The sequence below is a fragment of the Mastigoproctus giganteus genome, chromosome 5 (genome assembly GCF_048544385.1).
Source record: "Mastigoproctus giganteus isolate SK-2022 chromosome 5, ASM4854438v1, whole genome shotgun sequence".
NCBI classification, from domain to species: domain Eukaryota; kingdom Metazoa; phylum Arthropoda; class Arachnida; order Uropygi; family Thelyphonidae; genus Mastigoproctus; species Mastigoproctus giganteus.
Window position 1 is genome coordinate 221,846,926 of NC_143579.1, and position 15,530 is coordinate 221,862,455.

The 15,530-nt window shown below is 34.0% G+C and overlaps 1 protein-coding gene across 2 annotated transcripts in view; it reads right to left on the reverse strand.

Moving 5' to 3' along the window:
• LOC150086128 (trafficking protein particle complex subunit 13) overlaps nt 1-15,530 on the reverse strand; it is a 123,106-nt gene that overhangs the window by 21,633 nt on the left and 85,943 nt on the right. For both annotated transcript variants that reach the window (XM_090374419.1, XM_090374420.1), the window contains exons 10-11: nt 7,872-8,025; nt 832-952 (exon numbers count right to left, since the gene is read on the reverse strand). In XM_090374419.1, coding sequence (XP_090230545.1) covers nt 842-952; nt 7,872-8,025 — 265 coding nt within the window. In that variant the 3' untranslated portion in view covers nt 832-841. The remainder of the gene's footprint in view (nt 1-831; nt 953-7,871; nt 8,026-15,530) is intronic.

The window sequence follows — 15,530 nt, forward strand, 5'->3', positions numbered from 1 at the left end:
CTCCTTGCATCGCGCACACACAAAGACATCCCCCTTGGCAGTATCATGTCCCGTACCCGATTGCTCTGCAAACATCAAGCAAACAGTGCATTTTATAAGGCTGTGAGTCAGAGGACAACTGCCCCCCTCAGTTCTGCTCTGAGCCACAGCACTTCCATTAGCTTGAGCCTTTTGCTTTGCTGCTCTGGTCTGAGTCATGATTCTATTAATTTATTAATTAATTATAATTAATTATGTTATTAATTATGTTAAATATAATTAATTATATTACGTTTGTAATCTAAGTCGTTATATGTATTTATTTAAACGTACAATTTAACTGCTAACAAAGTTCAACTAACGCTATCTAGTACGGTATATAACTATCGTATCACAAAGGCGGGAAAATTACGAACGGTAGCGGAGTTGAAACACGTGGAAACCTTTACCGATACTTTTATGCAATTACAAGGCCAAGTAAAGAATAAATACACCAAATTAATCAGAAAATCACAAAATAATGTTATACTACTAAATTTAAATCAAAAGTTTTAGAAAAACAATAATTTCAAATCAATAAATAAGAAAAATCCACTTAGCGGCTTTGAACACGACCGTTTCTAGTAGCCCACATACAAAGTCTCTAGTAGCCACATACAAAGCTATAGGCTTACTAAGTTGTAGAACTATTTTTTTAATTAATTTGTATTTAGTTGTGGATAGGAAAGGATCTAAATTTTGTCCTTTCAATTATTTAAATTTTGTTTCCTATGAAAGAACTAAATGATTAACTTTGAGGTTATTATGTGCAAAATAACATTTAAATATGAACAAATAAGATAAAATACTTACTTTGATTATATTACTTTTCCCCCTGCTGTTGTATATCTGCACAAACACATACTTGTGCTATATCATCATAGTCATATATTCTTTTCAAGAATGTATCTTTTATTCGTATTCCAGACACCATCTAGATTCATAAACAAGATTACATTTTATGACAAGTACATTGGGCTCCTACAGTCAATTATATTTCCTCTTAATATCCATTCATGAATAAGAAATAAAATTAGAGTACATACACATGCCTTCAAAAATTCCTTATGAACAAGCAAAAGCTACAGTAAAAAAACAATTGGTGGGTTAAAGAACAGTTCTTCTAGTATAGGGGCATCCAACATATAGCCAACATTTCAAATGTAACTTATCTTACCCTGAAGTTTAGACCAGTGGCAAGTAAGTAACAATTGGGTCTAAAAATGTTATATACCTAATTAGCCGGCATACATGAACTAGCAGAGCCCATTTACCATTATGTAACTGACTGTCGTGTTAGTAAACATTAATCCTCTTTACTGACATTCAGTGATGACATTGCTACATCAGTTTTATTAAGTGGCTGAGATTAATGGCTGTATGATACAGGGTCTCGCAGATTAAAAAAGAGAAGTTTTTACATGCATTTTACCATTTTTATTTTTTCCTAAGTTGTTTAATATTCATGAATTTGTTGCCTGATTAAATTTAAATTTAGTTCTTATTTTCAAGATTTGATATACTTTGATGATGAATAAATCCATAAATAATTAATATAGGATAAATGGCTGAAAACAATAAATCCCCAGGAATCCCACATAACAAGAGCAACATGCTAGCAGAAGTTATGCACCAAAGCTAATATAAAAAAATAAAACAACTTAGAAGCTTCAAAAGGAGACTACTTTGCAACTGCATTCTATCTGTTGGTAAGAAATGCAGCATTAAACATCATTGATTCTAATAACAGTGAAACTGAGAAGAGAAAAGCAGGAATTATAAAAGATAAATTCCCTCCTTCATTCTCTGCTAAATACATAAAAAAGGAGAGAATGGAAAAGTTCACGGGTGAAGGTAACAACTCAGATTGTCAAATTCAAATGATTTGTTGGATCCGCAAGGCAATAATTTTCAGATGCAAAAATGTAGGGAAACTCTGCTAACAGCAATGGAGAAAGGGAACAGATCAAAACAGTAAAGATTATGCCCTTGTGTGCAGACAACTGGCAGCAAAAAATTGTAGACTTAGCGGAGAATGTTGAAGAACAACTGAAAAAGGAACTGAATACTTCTCCGACATTTAGTTTTGCCCCTGTTGTGCTTGCAAACATGAGAGACATAGCACAGCTGTGCATTCAATTTAGAATTGTCACCAAAAACTTTTAAATGCACAAAGAATTATTAGCCATGATATAATGCAGCGTTTCCCAAACTTGTTTAGTCACGGAACACTTTTCATCTCACAACATATTAACGGAACACTTTTCATCTCACAATATATTGACGGACCACTTACGAAACACAAGTTTAGTGGGAGCCAAAGAACTGTTTGTAATATTTTATTACATACAACACACTGCGCATCAGGAGCATCTTTATTTCCAACACATGTAAAGCCGAAATTCAAATAACTGTCACTATACTTTCGCAAATTTAAAACAAGATGCAAGTACTGCATCTTGTTTTACATTTTTTTTTTGCAACCACACGGTCATTTATTTTAATAATAGTATTTCAAAATACTAATAATTATCAAAAAAAATTTAAACAAGGAAGTGAGTTTAGTTATGATATCGGTTCGCTACCCCCTCTCCTTCAACCCGTGTACTCCAGGCTAAATCGCATGTGAATGGCATATTAGATCACTACATTACTACTTTTTCATAGATGGCATTACCTCTATGCATACTTTTCTATGCAAAGCCCGCCAAAATATAGTGTTCTGCAGTCTATTTGATTATTAGTCTATGCCAGTATATTAATAACTGAAAAAAAATGTTAAAAATTATAATGATACAAAAGGGGTGTCCGCTACAAATATGCAAAATATATTTATTTTATTTTTATTTTTTTCATTATTAATTATGATTGTTCACATCTCACGGAACAGTTTGAAAAATGCTGATATAATAGATGCTGTTAATAAGGAACTTAAGAAGTTTATCTAAACATAGAAAAGCTAAGTTCACTTACTACAGATGGGACACAATAAAAACTAAAAAAAAAAAAATTTCATTCAAGTGAAAAGAGAAGATTGGTATATCCAGCTTTCATTCATTAGGAGAGTTTCTGAACTTTGCAAGTCAAATTCAGTGCGATGGAAGAAGTGATCAAATTGTGACCTTCATTTCATCACTAAATCGCTTAACCGTTTCAAGTTTATTATTATTATTATTAGCCATGTGGTGCAAGGAAGCCTGAGGCTGCACCAGCCAAAAAAAATTTCTGAGTTACCGTGTGTGTGTGTGTGTGTGTGTGTGTGTGTGTGTGTGTGTGTGTGTGTGTGTGTGTGTGTGTGTGTGTGTGTGTGTGAGAGAGAGAGAGAGAGAGAGAGAGAGAGAGAGAGTGTGTGAGAGAAAGTAGAAGGAAATCACCAAGAAAGAGAAGAATGATGATATCCAGCTGAGGACCCTGGGTGTGCCAAGCCCATACTCACCAGATGGGTTTATGAAATATTTGGAAGAAGTCAAGGCAGAAATAGAGATTTAGTTTATTTTAATGCTGTCAGATGGCAAAGACATGGAAACTTGTTAAAGAGATTTAATGAGCTACTTTCTCCAATCAAGAGATCTAAACAGATCTCTGAAAATAAGACTCCAAAGAAGCCAAGACAACTTTCTTAATAATGTAACTGAACACAGTGAACTGAATAGCATGGGGGGAAAGCACTATTAATGTGTTCAAGGAAATGTACATATTCAGACTCAAATTGTGTGTATGTGTGGGTGTGCGCGCACACATAAATTCAAAGAACTACAAGATACTGAGAACAAACTCGTTCCAATTGTTTTGTCATTTTAAAAAAAAAAAGGTGGTGGGGAGGGGGGCATGCTTTAAAATGTTGGAAGGGCTCCAAAATGCATGGGTTGTAAATCATTTTCAAAGTATAACTTAGTTTTAAGAGTAATAGCACCTTGAGAAAAATAATGGTAGGCTCTCAAACTGTTTGAAGTACAGGGCAAGTCACGAAAAAGTAGCCCCGCATCAATTAAATTACAATACAATGCATGCACAAGTGGGTAAATGTATAGTACATTACCTGCCATTAAAGAAGATGTTGGAAATGACCTCCTTGGGCCACAAGACAGTGATGAGCCCATGTCAGCATGTTTTGGCAAACTCTCTGCAACAGTATCATTGGTATCATTGATAGCAGTACGAACGTTCTCCTGTAATTCCTGAAGAGTGTGTGCGGGTTCATCTCAAACTTTCCCCTTAAGGTAACCCCAAAGGTAAATATCACATATGGACAGGTGTGAGGAACGTGGGGGGGGGTCCATAAATCTTTGCTGACAGTTCTTCTGTGTGGAAAGGCTCCATGAATTCGGGCCAGCGCTCTGTGGAACGTATGGCAAGTGGCCCCATCTTGTTGAAATGTTTACCACTCCCGCTCTTCAGGGGTTAATTGTGCGTAAAACTTTCAAATATTGCAAGGTACAAGTCTGTGTTGATAGTTGTCTCAATGAAGATGGGCCCTACGATCCGCCGTACTGATATGGCACACCATACTCCGATTTTTTCGTCATGAAGCAGTTCTTCATGGAGTTGGTGTGGATTTTCAGCTGCCCAGTACCTTGTGTTTTGAGCATTGATGTGTCCAGATAAATGAAACCAGGATTCATCTGACATAAAATATTGAGTTGGATTGAGCATCCAGTCAACGATGCTGTTGAGGAGCCACCTGCAATAATTTACACGTTTCACTTTATCTGTCTCTTTTAATTCTTGCATGCACGTTACACAAAACAGCTTCAAATTTAGGGAGTGCAGTACACATACATGTGTTGTCTGACTTAAACTTCTTCTCACGAATATCACTCACTACAGTTGGCATATGAATAGATTGGGCTCTGTTCTTTTTCATTGAACACACTTCCTGTTTTGTGCTACTTCTTCATCAGTTGCTGTATACAGCATTTTGTTGGTATCACGGCAGTGGGGAACTGTTGCGCAAACATCCTTCTTGTTTCCTTAAATGAACCCGTACACACATATGCCTCAACAATTGCAACTCTTTCTGGAACTGAATAAGACATGATGCAGAAAACCCTCACAATTGTGCATGAGATACAAACTGGATTACATCCAGCAAAACACTGTCTTACAACAAGATTGACTTTGAGGGGTGACACATGCTACTAATCTATGAGGAGAAGATTTGTAAAGGTGGCTAATCACATGTTGATTGGCTGCTAGTTCTTCCAACCGTGGAGCGGCGGCTACTTTTTCGTGATACTGAACTTTTCATACAATCCTTCAATTAATCGTTTCAGTAAAATATGGTTAATTCAAAGTTCAAGGAATCAAAATACATGCATTTCGATTTAAAAGGGTTTAAAATATTCACACAAGTTCAGAACATGTTGGTATTAATTAATCAAGTGAAATTAAATTTTTAGTCAGATACTCTATTAATACTACTTACAAGTACAGTACTCTCTTTTTCTGTATTTTCATAATTCTCGTTTAAAATATTAATAATTATTTAGTTTTGCTGTGAAAAACTTCAATAAATTTCTCTCAAATAATAACAAAATTGTTAACTTTTCTTTTTCTGTCATTACTAGTCATACAGTTCGATGGATAAAAGAAGTAGGTTAATATTAAGTGTCTTATGTTGTTTATTATATATAATTGTATGTACCTGAGGGAGGGGAGGAAAAGGGTATCCATGTCTTGGGATATTATTTTCTTTTAATAAATTGCTTTCTGTAAAGTAACTAAGCATAAACAGCTCTTGCTAATTACACTACATGAACTGGTGACCAGCTTGACATCACTTTAGAACAGCTGAGGGTAGTAAACAGAAACTGTCCAGGTACAGTAAAAAAAAAAAAAAAGTTTTAAAATGCTACATCAAGTTCAGTTCCCACTAGGCCCTCAATGAAGTCAGTGACATTGTTACACCTACCTATCCATCAGTTTGTTGTTCAGAGATTTGTTTTTGCTGACCCTGACACTTTAGTAGCAAAGAAAGTTTCATTTTTAGTGATTTGAGTCAGTTGAACAATTTTCAGTTAAAAGGAAAAAATATCAAATTCTTATATGAAGAAAAATAAATTATTTAAAATGCAATGAGTGCCTTCAAAAGAAGGAAAAAAACTGATTATACAATTTCTGTATAATCATGCTTACACACTATATTTTGTTTGCTGATTTGCTTTTCATTTTGGCTATTTTATTTATTTATATTTTTAATGTTGGACTTCTCAGTTAAATTTCATTACTGTGAGATAATGCAGTCATATTAGCTACGGGAAAGTGCATAATAAAAATCTCCTCCAGTTGTCACACTTGTGTACTGCTTAAAAGTTTTTCCCAACAATACAAGGGAATACTCCACATAAAGGAATGAAAGTTAAAAGCTAGGTTTCCTCTTTTATTGTTGGTAAATATTTGATACTGTTAATCATAATCACCTACCACTTCTGACAAGTATAGTGGGCTGTAAAAATTTGCCGTGAAACATAGCCTATAACACTTTTTTTTTTTTTTTTTTTTTTTTTTTTTTTTGGTAGTTGTTGGCGCATAGGCTTCTGTGGCCATAATGCACCTCCCAAGATTTTTGCAGTACTTTGATCCAAGCCCGAGGCGGAAATCGAACCCGCGACCTTTGGGTTGCCAGGCAGGCACTTTACCCACCCGGCTAGCCCGGTCGGCGCTATAACACTTGTGTAAGAACTGGCTCTGATGGCAGGAATGAAGCACACATTAAGCAGCTCTAATAGAAATTAAAGTTACTGCTCAAAAATTTTTTAACAGTGGCCTAAGGAGATACCTGTGTTGAGGACAAAAGTTAAAAACTAGGAATCCTCTTTTGTACTTTGCCAATGATATGGGTTGAAAAATATGTCGCAAAGTATGGTCCTAACACAATGCAGAAGAAGAACCTGCTGCAACTGAAATAATTTGTGCAATAAGCCCCAGAAGTATGCTACCTGGGGTTATTGAGAGAAACATGACTGTAGCAAAAGAAAAACTTTGAACAAGGGGAGCAGATAAAATTCAGTTCCATTTGATAATTTGCACATGTAGTGAATGTAGCAAGTGGTCTTAGGTACTCAACTTGAAATTATTAAATGCTATTATTATTATTATATCTGAATTTTACCAAATTTTTATATCTTTCATCTTTTAATGTCACTTGGCAAAATTACTGAATACAAGAGAAAAACTGAAGCAGCTTCATGGATAATCCCTTCCTTAAATAGCAAATTAAGGATTTATAAGGCATAAAAAAAATTTAGTTCCACAAAACCAAGGTAAATCACAACCATTATCAAATGTATACATTTTTACAGATTTACCCATATTCTCCCTCTCCCTATCATCCTCTCTAAAATAAGAAACCTGTTCACAGGTTCATGCAAGTTCTTAAAATCATTCAAATTCTATGACCAGCTACACTGCTGTAATTAGCAAGAGTAGTTAGTGTACTATGTTACAGAGTTTTATTGAATGAGTGGTAGTGATGGAGGAGAGAAATATCATCCTTTTTTTTGCAGGGATCACAAATATTAAATAGCAAACAATATCCAAAATTATGGATACTCTCTCTTCAGAAGGTATGTACAATTATACAATAGCACTTATTGATGAATTTCTTGAAAAAATAGTGGACAGTCAAATTAAAGTATTTTATATTGCTTAATTTTAGCATTCTTTCTGCCCACTTCCACCTTTTTATGTACACATTTTGTTTCTTTGGTTATTGTTATTAGCTCAGCTGAGTCCTGAAGTGATCACAATAAGCAGTGTCCACTGTACTATACTTATTCAGTCAAGTTAGAAGTTCTGGAAAAAGTACGATGACTACATGAAGGAAATCATAAAAAGCTTGCTTATTAACTTACCTGTAATCCAATTTTAATGGGAACAGCCTCTAGAGTGAAGTCAATATATGTCTGAGGTTCTAGTTTGCCTAACTGTCTACCTGATATACCTTGCCATAGTAAACCAGGGGAGCATTTATTATCCAACATTAACACCAAATCCATTGTTCGTTCACTAATTAAGAAAAAAAAAATTTGAAACAGTTCATGAGCTCTAAAGTATTAACAGAAACATGTGAGAATTTATCAATCTTAGGATTATCATCATTCTTTTTTTTTTTTTTTTTGACATAGTTTTATATTTCTAAATCAGTAATACAAATGGATTAAGGCCAAAATTAAAATCTACATCCAAGGCCTTGGGAGTGGCTGTCCCTATATTCTAATGCAATTTAAGAAATAACATTGTTTATTGTTTTTTTTAACTGAAGTGAGAGTTAACCTATTATTAATATAATTTGCCAAATACAGATTTCTGACACCACTGCCTTTGAAGATGACATGAATACAGCAGGTCATCTTGAGTTTTGCAGTTGAAAAGTTAGGTGAGATATATATATATGTTACGGGCAATATAATAAATCAGAAAGTATACATAATTACCGGCTATTATGTATAATTCCCAATAATATTGGAGAATATGCTTAATTTATCAAACATACCGGATATTATGAATAATCTCCAATGCTTACTGGTAATATTGATTAATTGAAATTAGATGCCAACAGAATACAAAAAAAAATCAAAGTTTAATGTTATTTATTATTACAAGATAAACTATGATGACATTTTGAATTGCACAGTTTGTTGCTATTTCTACAACTACATTTATTACTGTTGCATTTTCCTTTACAATTACATTTTTTGTAACCTTGACCACCAAATATGGAAAACTTCTTAACACACTTCCACAAAGGTAATTCTGAGTCTGGAACTTCTGCGACACTTATAAATTTTTTATGGCATATAGAAAACTCATTTCTGGTATAAACGTTGGCCGATTTCCCTTTCTTTGTACCCAATTTATATAGTCCACTATTGTCAATATCCATAATAACTGGCAAGCAATTTCTTGGGTCGCTTCTGGCTCTGTCAACATCAGGAATTCTTATATGTACCATATCACCTACTTTTCCAGTAGGGAACTTTTTGTTAGACACATTTATCATTTTTTTAGCTTGTATTTTAAGATTTTCTTTTACTATTTTACGTTTTCTATATATTTGTACTTTCCTATTCGCAACAATATTATCCAAGTCCTTGTTATTCTCTTTAATATTCTCCTTATTCTCCTCAACGTTCTCCATATTCTCTTCAACATTCTCCATTATATTGTCATTTTCAATTTCAATACTCTTTATGCTAGTGTCTCCTGCAATATCTCCAGAATCATAAATATTTGATTCCTTCTCTATCATATGATCATTTTTAAATTGCTTCATTATGTTTTCTAGTTCTTCCTCTTCTTTTAAATTAACAACTTCTTTGGGAAGCCATGAGGTTTTGAGGCCAATTTTATGGGAAAACCAAACAGTTTCATAGGGACTGCATTTAATTCCTTGGTGATATGCTCTATTTTTCATTAATTGAACAAATCGTAATCCTTCACTCCAGTTGCATGTTTCATTAGTTTCTAGCCACGTACTCAATATATTCTCTATGTCCTGGTTTGCATGTTCGACAGAACCTTGATTCTGGCTGTGCCGAGGTTTACCATGTATGATTTTGAGTTCTTCCCAAGAAGAACATAATTCTTCGATAACTTTATTTGCGACCGTTATCGCTTTGAAGGATAGAAGGAGCTCCAAAAATAGTAAATATATCCAATAAAACATAAGCAACTTCTTCAGCACATTTGCTTTTTAAGGGATGCAATTGTACAAATTTTGTTAGGTGGTCTTGATATACAAGAATAAATTTGTATCCCTTGTCTTGCTGACTTTGCATGTCAGTCAGGTCTACCTGACACCTACTATTCATTTCGTTAAATACCATTGGCTTAACCACTAAGCCTTTTTTTAGGAACTTTACTTTTCTTCTGACAAGGCTCATATAAGTTTAAATATACCATTACAGACTCAGCGGTTATATTTTTATACTTTTTTTTTAATTTCGTTCATCATCCAATTTCTTCCCCCATGGTTTCTGTGGAACGTTGCTGTTTGGTTTTCCCATAAAATTGGCCTCAAAACCTCATGGCTTCCCAAAGAAGTTGTTAATTTAAAAGAAGAGGAAAAACTAGAAAACATAATGAAGCAATTTAAAAATGATCAATAGCTATATAAATATTATGTATTGTATCAAAAATTTCCTCAGTGCAGACATAATATTTTATGCTTTGGTTATTTTCTTGAACAGGGTAAATCAATTTATTACAATCACCTACTTTAATTATATCATAGCGCTTGAGTCTTTGGTAATCTGCTGGAGTTTTCCCTGCGGTTTTCAATTTTAGTGCAAAAATGTCATTTATCAGCTGTATATATTTTTATTTCGTTACAAAACCTTTGTTACTGCATTTTGTTTCTATTACTTTCTTTAAATTTGCAGTAAAACTTTCTTTCATTCTTTCAATGGTATCCATAACCGTTACACTTTGGCAAACTACAAAAAATTTTCATTACATGTTCATTTCTAATTGTTTTTCAAATAAAACTTACCTATGGACATAAACTAAATATGTTTAACTTTATTTATAAGTATAACGTTGCATTAAACGGTAAGAATGCAGACTCAGTGGTCGTTCTAGTTCAGCCCAACAACGCTGCACTAACTAAATACTGATGTGTTGTTGTATGTTGCACTAAACGGTAGAAATGTAGACAGTGGTCATTCTCGTTAAGCCCAACAGCGCTTCACTAACTAAATGGCGGTATATTATAGGTTTTAGAAGTGGCTAGTCGGCTCGACAGTGCACAGAAGCACTTCCCTTCATTTTCTTCATATGATTCCTCTGTCCTATTTATCAAATACACCAGCGAGCACTGGAGAATATGTAAAATGACTGGTATATTTAATAAATTGCTATATATTTATTAAATTCTCCAATATTATTGGGGATTATACATATTAACCGGTAATTATTCATAATCACCGGATTAATCAAATTTACCGTAACATATACACACAGTAAAAGTCAAAAAAATCTGGACTGCTCAGGGACAGGGTCGATCCGGATTTTCCGGATTCTCAGGCAGTACTTTTAAAATTCAAATTTAAGATGGAATAAAGAAGAGATGGCTAGGTAAATTTTGGCAGTTTATTCATTAGCAAATAAAGCATGTTTCGTTTATCGAAACAAGCGGCTTTAAAAAAAATAAAGTCAACACCTCACAAAGATGTAAACATAAAAATTTTCACCACAAAAAAGAGCATGTAATGCTTAAAATCGTGTTTAAAAATGAACAATGTAAAAGAAAAATACAGTATATAAATGAAAGCAGAAGATACAATTTGGTATAAATTAATTATTTGTTTTAAGTTTATTAACGAAAATTTTCATATGAAATACAAAGTTCGAAAAACAAACAAAACAAATATTTATTCGTTTTTTTTCGCGATTTCTGTTGCGTTTGTTGCACTGCTTGTGGATGGAACACTTGCATCTTCTACTCTATCTGCTGCACTGCTTGACGTTTCTATTGTTTTCTTTAAATACTTTTGTATATCATCTTATGACTTTGTAATTTCTTTGTGATAAAATTATTATGCACCATGTGTGCATGCATGACGTCTTGAAGACTGAAGCTATAGTTCTGTTCCATAAATTTAATAACTGTTTCAATGGAAATTTTCTGCAGTAGCCCAAAATATCTTTTCTTCAACTTTGTTGTTATATGGTAAATGGAAAGAGTAGGGCAAAAATTATAGTGTTGCCACGATTTTATTGCTTGTTTAAAAATGGCAACCCCGAGCTCGCTTGTCGCTGGGCATCTGTGGTGCTCACACACACACAAAAGTCCGCTAAATTTAAAAAGTTTGTGAGTTTTTGAAAAGTCCGAATTTTCGGACTTTTACTCTGTATGTGTGTGTGTGTCCTCATTTTAAGAATTAAGTTGCCATTTAAATGTCTTGCTACTCCTCATTCCCATTTACTAGGGTGTTAGGGGTGGTGGTAAAACAGATAAGCTAAAAAAAATAGATAATCTTGCTTTAACAAACAATGTTGGAAATACCTGAACAAGTTCCATATCTTTATTCCAGATAGGTAGGAAACATGCCTCTTATCACAGACACTTATCCAATTTTCATTCTAAAAGCCAAATTAGAACAAAAACTATTCTCTCTAATTGAAAGCCTCACTAGACACACCTCAGGGTCCTGAGCTGGATATCATCATTCTTCTCTTTTTTGGTGATTCCCATCTACACACACACACACACACTCTCTCTCTCTCTCTCTCTCTCTCTCTCTCTCTCTGTCTAAGAAAAACAGTAATCTCCCAGAATAAAACAGGCCACGTCATCCTGGGAAAGAAAGTTGGGAAATAACTGACTGGGAGAAGGTGGAAACCCCTGAAAATACATACAATGGAACCAATGTGCTCACTGTTTATATTTTCCTGGAGTTTTCATCTGGCAAACAGGCAATTTACCAGATACACATCTCAATTTGTTACATTAGTGAAATGATAAAAAAAAAAATGAGTGAAAGAACAGATCTCACTCAAAATTTCAAGAAATGAAGACTTGAATAAATTTTAGCTAAATAACAATTAATAAAAGAGTTTCCAATTCAACGACAGCAATAAAAAAAGCCAAAATGTTAATTGTATAAAAAAAAAAAAAAAAAAAAAAACTTAATACACACTGTTCCATTTTGTGGGAATAAGTAGCAGATGGTTAAAAAGAAGAAAAGTAAGTAATCATAACCCAGTGGTGGTCATGTGGGGAACTGACAGGTCCCTCACTAAAAGACTCAATTTGTCAATTTAACAGACCTGCTAATCCACCTTCCAGAGAAGTTTTCAGAATTGGATGATGAATCTGGTGAACAGGATAACTGGGATTACATCTCAGCAGCAGCTTTACAGTCATACCCTTGGCCTTTCTGATCTATGTAATGGTGAAGTAGCAACAACAGCATATCACTTGTGAAGTAGTAAAAATATATGTCCAATTTCTGACTGGAAATAAATAGATATTCTAACATATGCCAAAGTTTTGCATTACCATTTGCAACATCTGAAGTAACAACAATGGGCTTCATTTACAAATTTTTTATGAAATTGTTTTAAGAATTTTTGTTTTAATTCAATTTGGTTTTTGACAATAACTTTAGTGTTGGGCAATACAGTCAAAAAAGAAAATATTAATATTTTAAAGCATTTATTTACAGTTTTCATTGTTACAATATTTAAAAATTCCACAAAGTAACTCCCTCCACAGAGCTCCCTATGAAAATTCACTGTGACAGACCCACCACATGCAGCAAACTCACTAATGAAGGGATTAATACAACTAAACATGAAGAACAAAAACTGACTATCATATGGAGACTTGAAACTCCTGTGTGTATTGTTGTTGAGCGAGCCATCATATTACAGGAAAATGCCATGTGTTATGAGAAAAGGAAAGCACTAGCCATGCAGATACCACCTTGTACAGGCTTCAAAAAGTACCAAATGCAATCTGGTGAGCCCAACAAAAGTCCAAAAGGTGGACTTCTTTTGGGTCCTAATTATAAACTTATAAATTTCTTCATTAGGGTGCTAATGAAGCAATTTATAAGTGATTAAGACAATCGTAATTGCTTCAACTATCTTTGCAATAAGTTTCCGATTTTTATTTTTCCAAATTGATGCAAAACTGAAACAAGACATTACCACAGATAGAAAGTTAATTTCAAATGAGCAAGAGAACAGTTGAAAAATAAGCATGGTTTCAAAAAAGAGTTGCTCACAACTTAGGAAGAAAGATACCAATTACGAAATCCTCGTTACAAATATGCTCATTAAATTTCAAAAACTTAGTTAATGTACACAGTGTGTTACATTTTAGGTGTGTTAGCAACTAGTAATAATACATTATTTATAAAAAAAAAAAAAAAAAACTCAAGCAAAAAGCAACAACTTTTATGCAACAAACCAAGAACATTTTGTTTCTGCACATCTGCCATATTACTCATTCATTCCTCCAACTGCATGGAAACAAACAACATTCAGTGCTTCAGCTACAATATACCATATGTGGATAGCCCATGTGACATGTATGAAAAAATTAAATAATAATTATCGGATTTCTATTGGCCCAACTTTAATGAAAGCCTCAATAAACGTTCTAAAGAGTGAAATATAATAAAATTTCACAAAAATCCAACCACTAGAAGTCAAGTTATCACATGAGATCAAACAGACAGACAGACAGACAGACAGAGCAAAGAGGTAATTATCAGATTTCTATTGGACGAATATTCATAAAATTTGAGAGAACTCAACATAGGTCCTTGAGGCTGTTACAGGCATTCTCTCAGGTATGCCAAGCTATGCATGCTACCTAAAATGCTGATGGAACTATTAATCACACATTAAACCTCCAATCAGCTATCCATTTCCCAGGCCGAAGCCTATCCATGGTTTTAGGCTAATTGGGTTCTTATATCATAGACTTTAGAATTACACTTATAACACAAAATAATAAATTTTAACTCAACTCAAAATATAAATTTATAATAATTTAGCCACTCAGCCTCTTGAAAGAAAAATCTAATATAAAATTACTTCATTGATCTTAATGTCAAGGGTTACCGCCCCTGCCGCTATGAGGCGTGGCTGTACTATCTAGCTATAGATGCACTCTTCTTTTAAAAACTGCGGCCACATAATTGTTGAAATAGGAAAATAACCGTTTATCTGTGAATAGGTCCCCCTTCCAAGATTTCCCATAGAAACCTCCAAATCATGTCTCAAATCAGCATAGACTGCACAATCTAACATCATATGCATAGATGTTTCCAATTCACCACAAGTGCAAAACCCATCATTCCTCAGCCCCAACTGACAAAGTCTCAAGGCAAGTCTGTGTCTCGTCAAAAGAATTTCCGCACTGCATCCCAAATTGTAGCCAGGGTTTCCTTTTGATATCAATTATATCCACTCTTGTTATAAACTCATAAGTTTGCCTTCCTTTATCTGTTTCATTCCACTGCACTTGCCATTTCTCTTTTATTTCATTCAATATACTTTTCTTTTCATATTTCATATCTATAGCAGTGTAATCTCGATTTATATCTGGGCAAGATGTTATATCCATATGAGTTTTTCTGATATTCCTTTTTGTAAAATATATCATGCCAGACAACAAAACTTCGTACCAGACAGGGACCCTACCTGAGACCACCTGTAGAAACGGTTCGACATGCTCTGGTTATAGACAATAACACAATGAATCTTTGTGCCTGACTTAAATGTTTTTGAACTAGAACAGTTGACATTCTATGCACCCAAGCTGCAGAGGCATATGTTACAATTGGGATAAATAGGCATTCATATAACATATTTATAGCTCGGCCTTTTATTCCCCAATCAGCTCTTATCACCCTCCGCAACTTAGCATAGAGTGCCCTCACTTTTTCCTTTAAATACCTAACATGTTCAGTGAAAAATAGTCGCTCTTCTAACTTTAAACCCATATACTTAGTTACCTTTACGTATCGAACTGACACCCAGAAGCTTCACAGTAG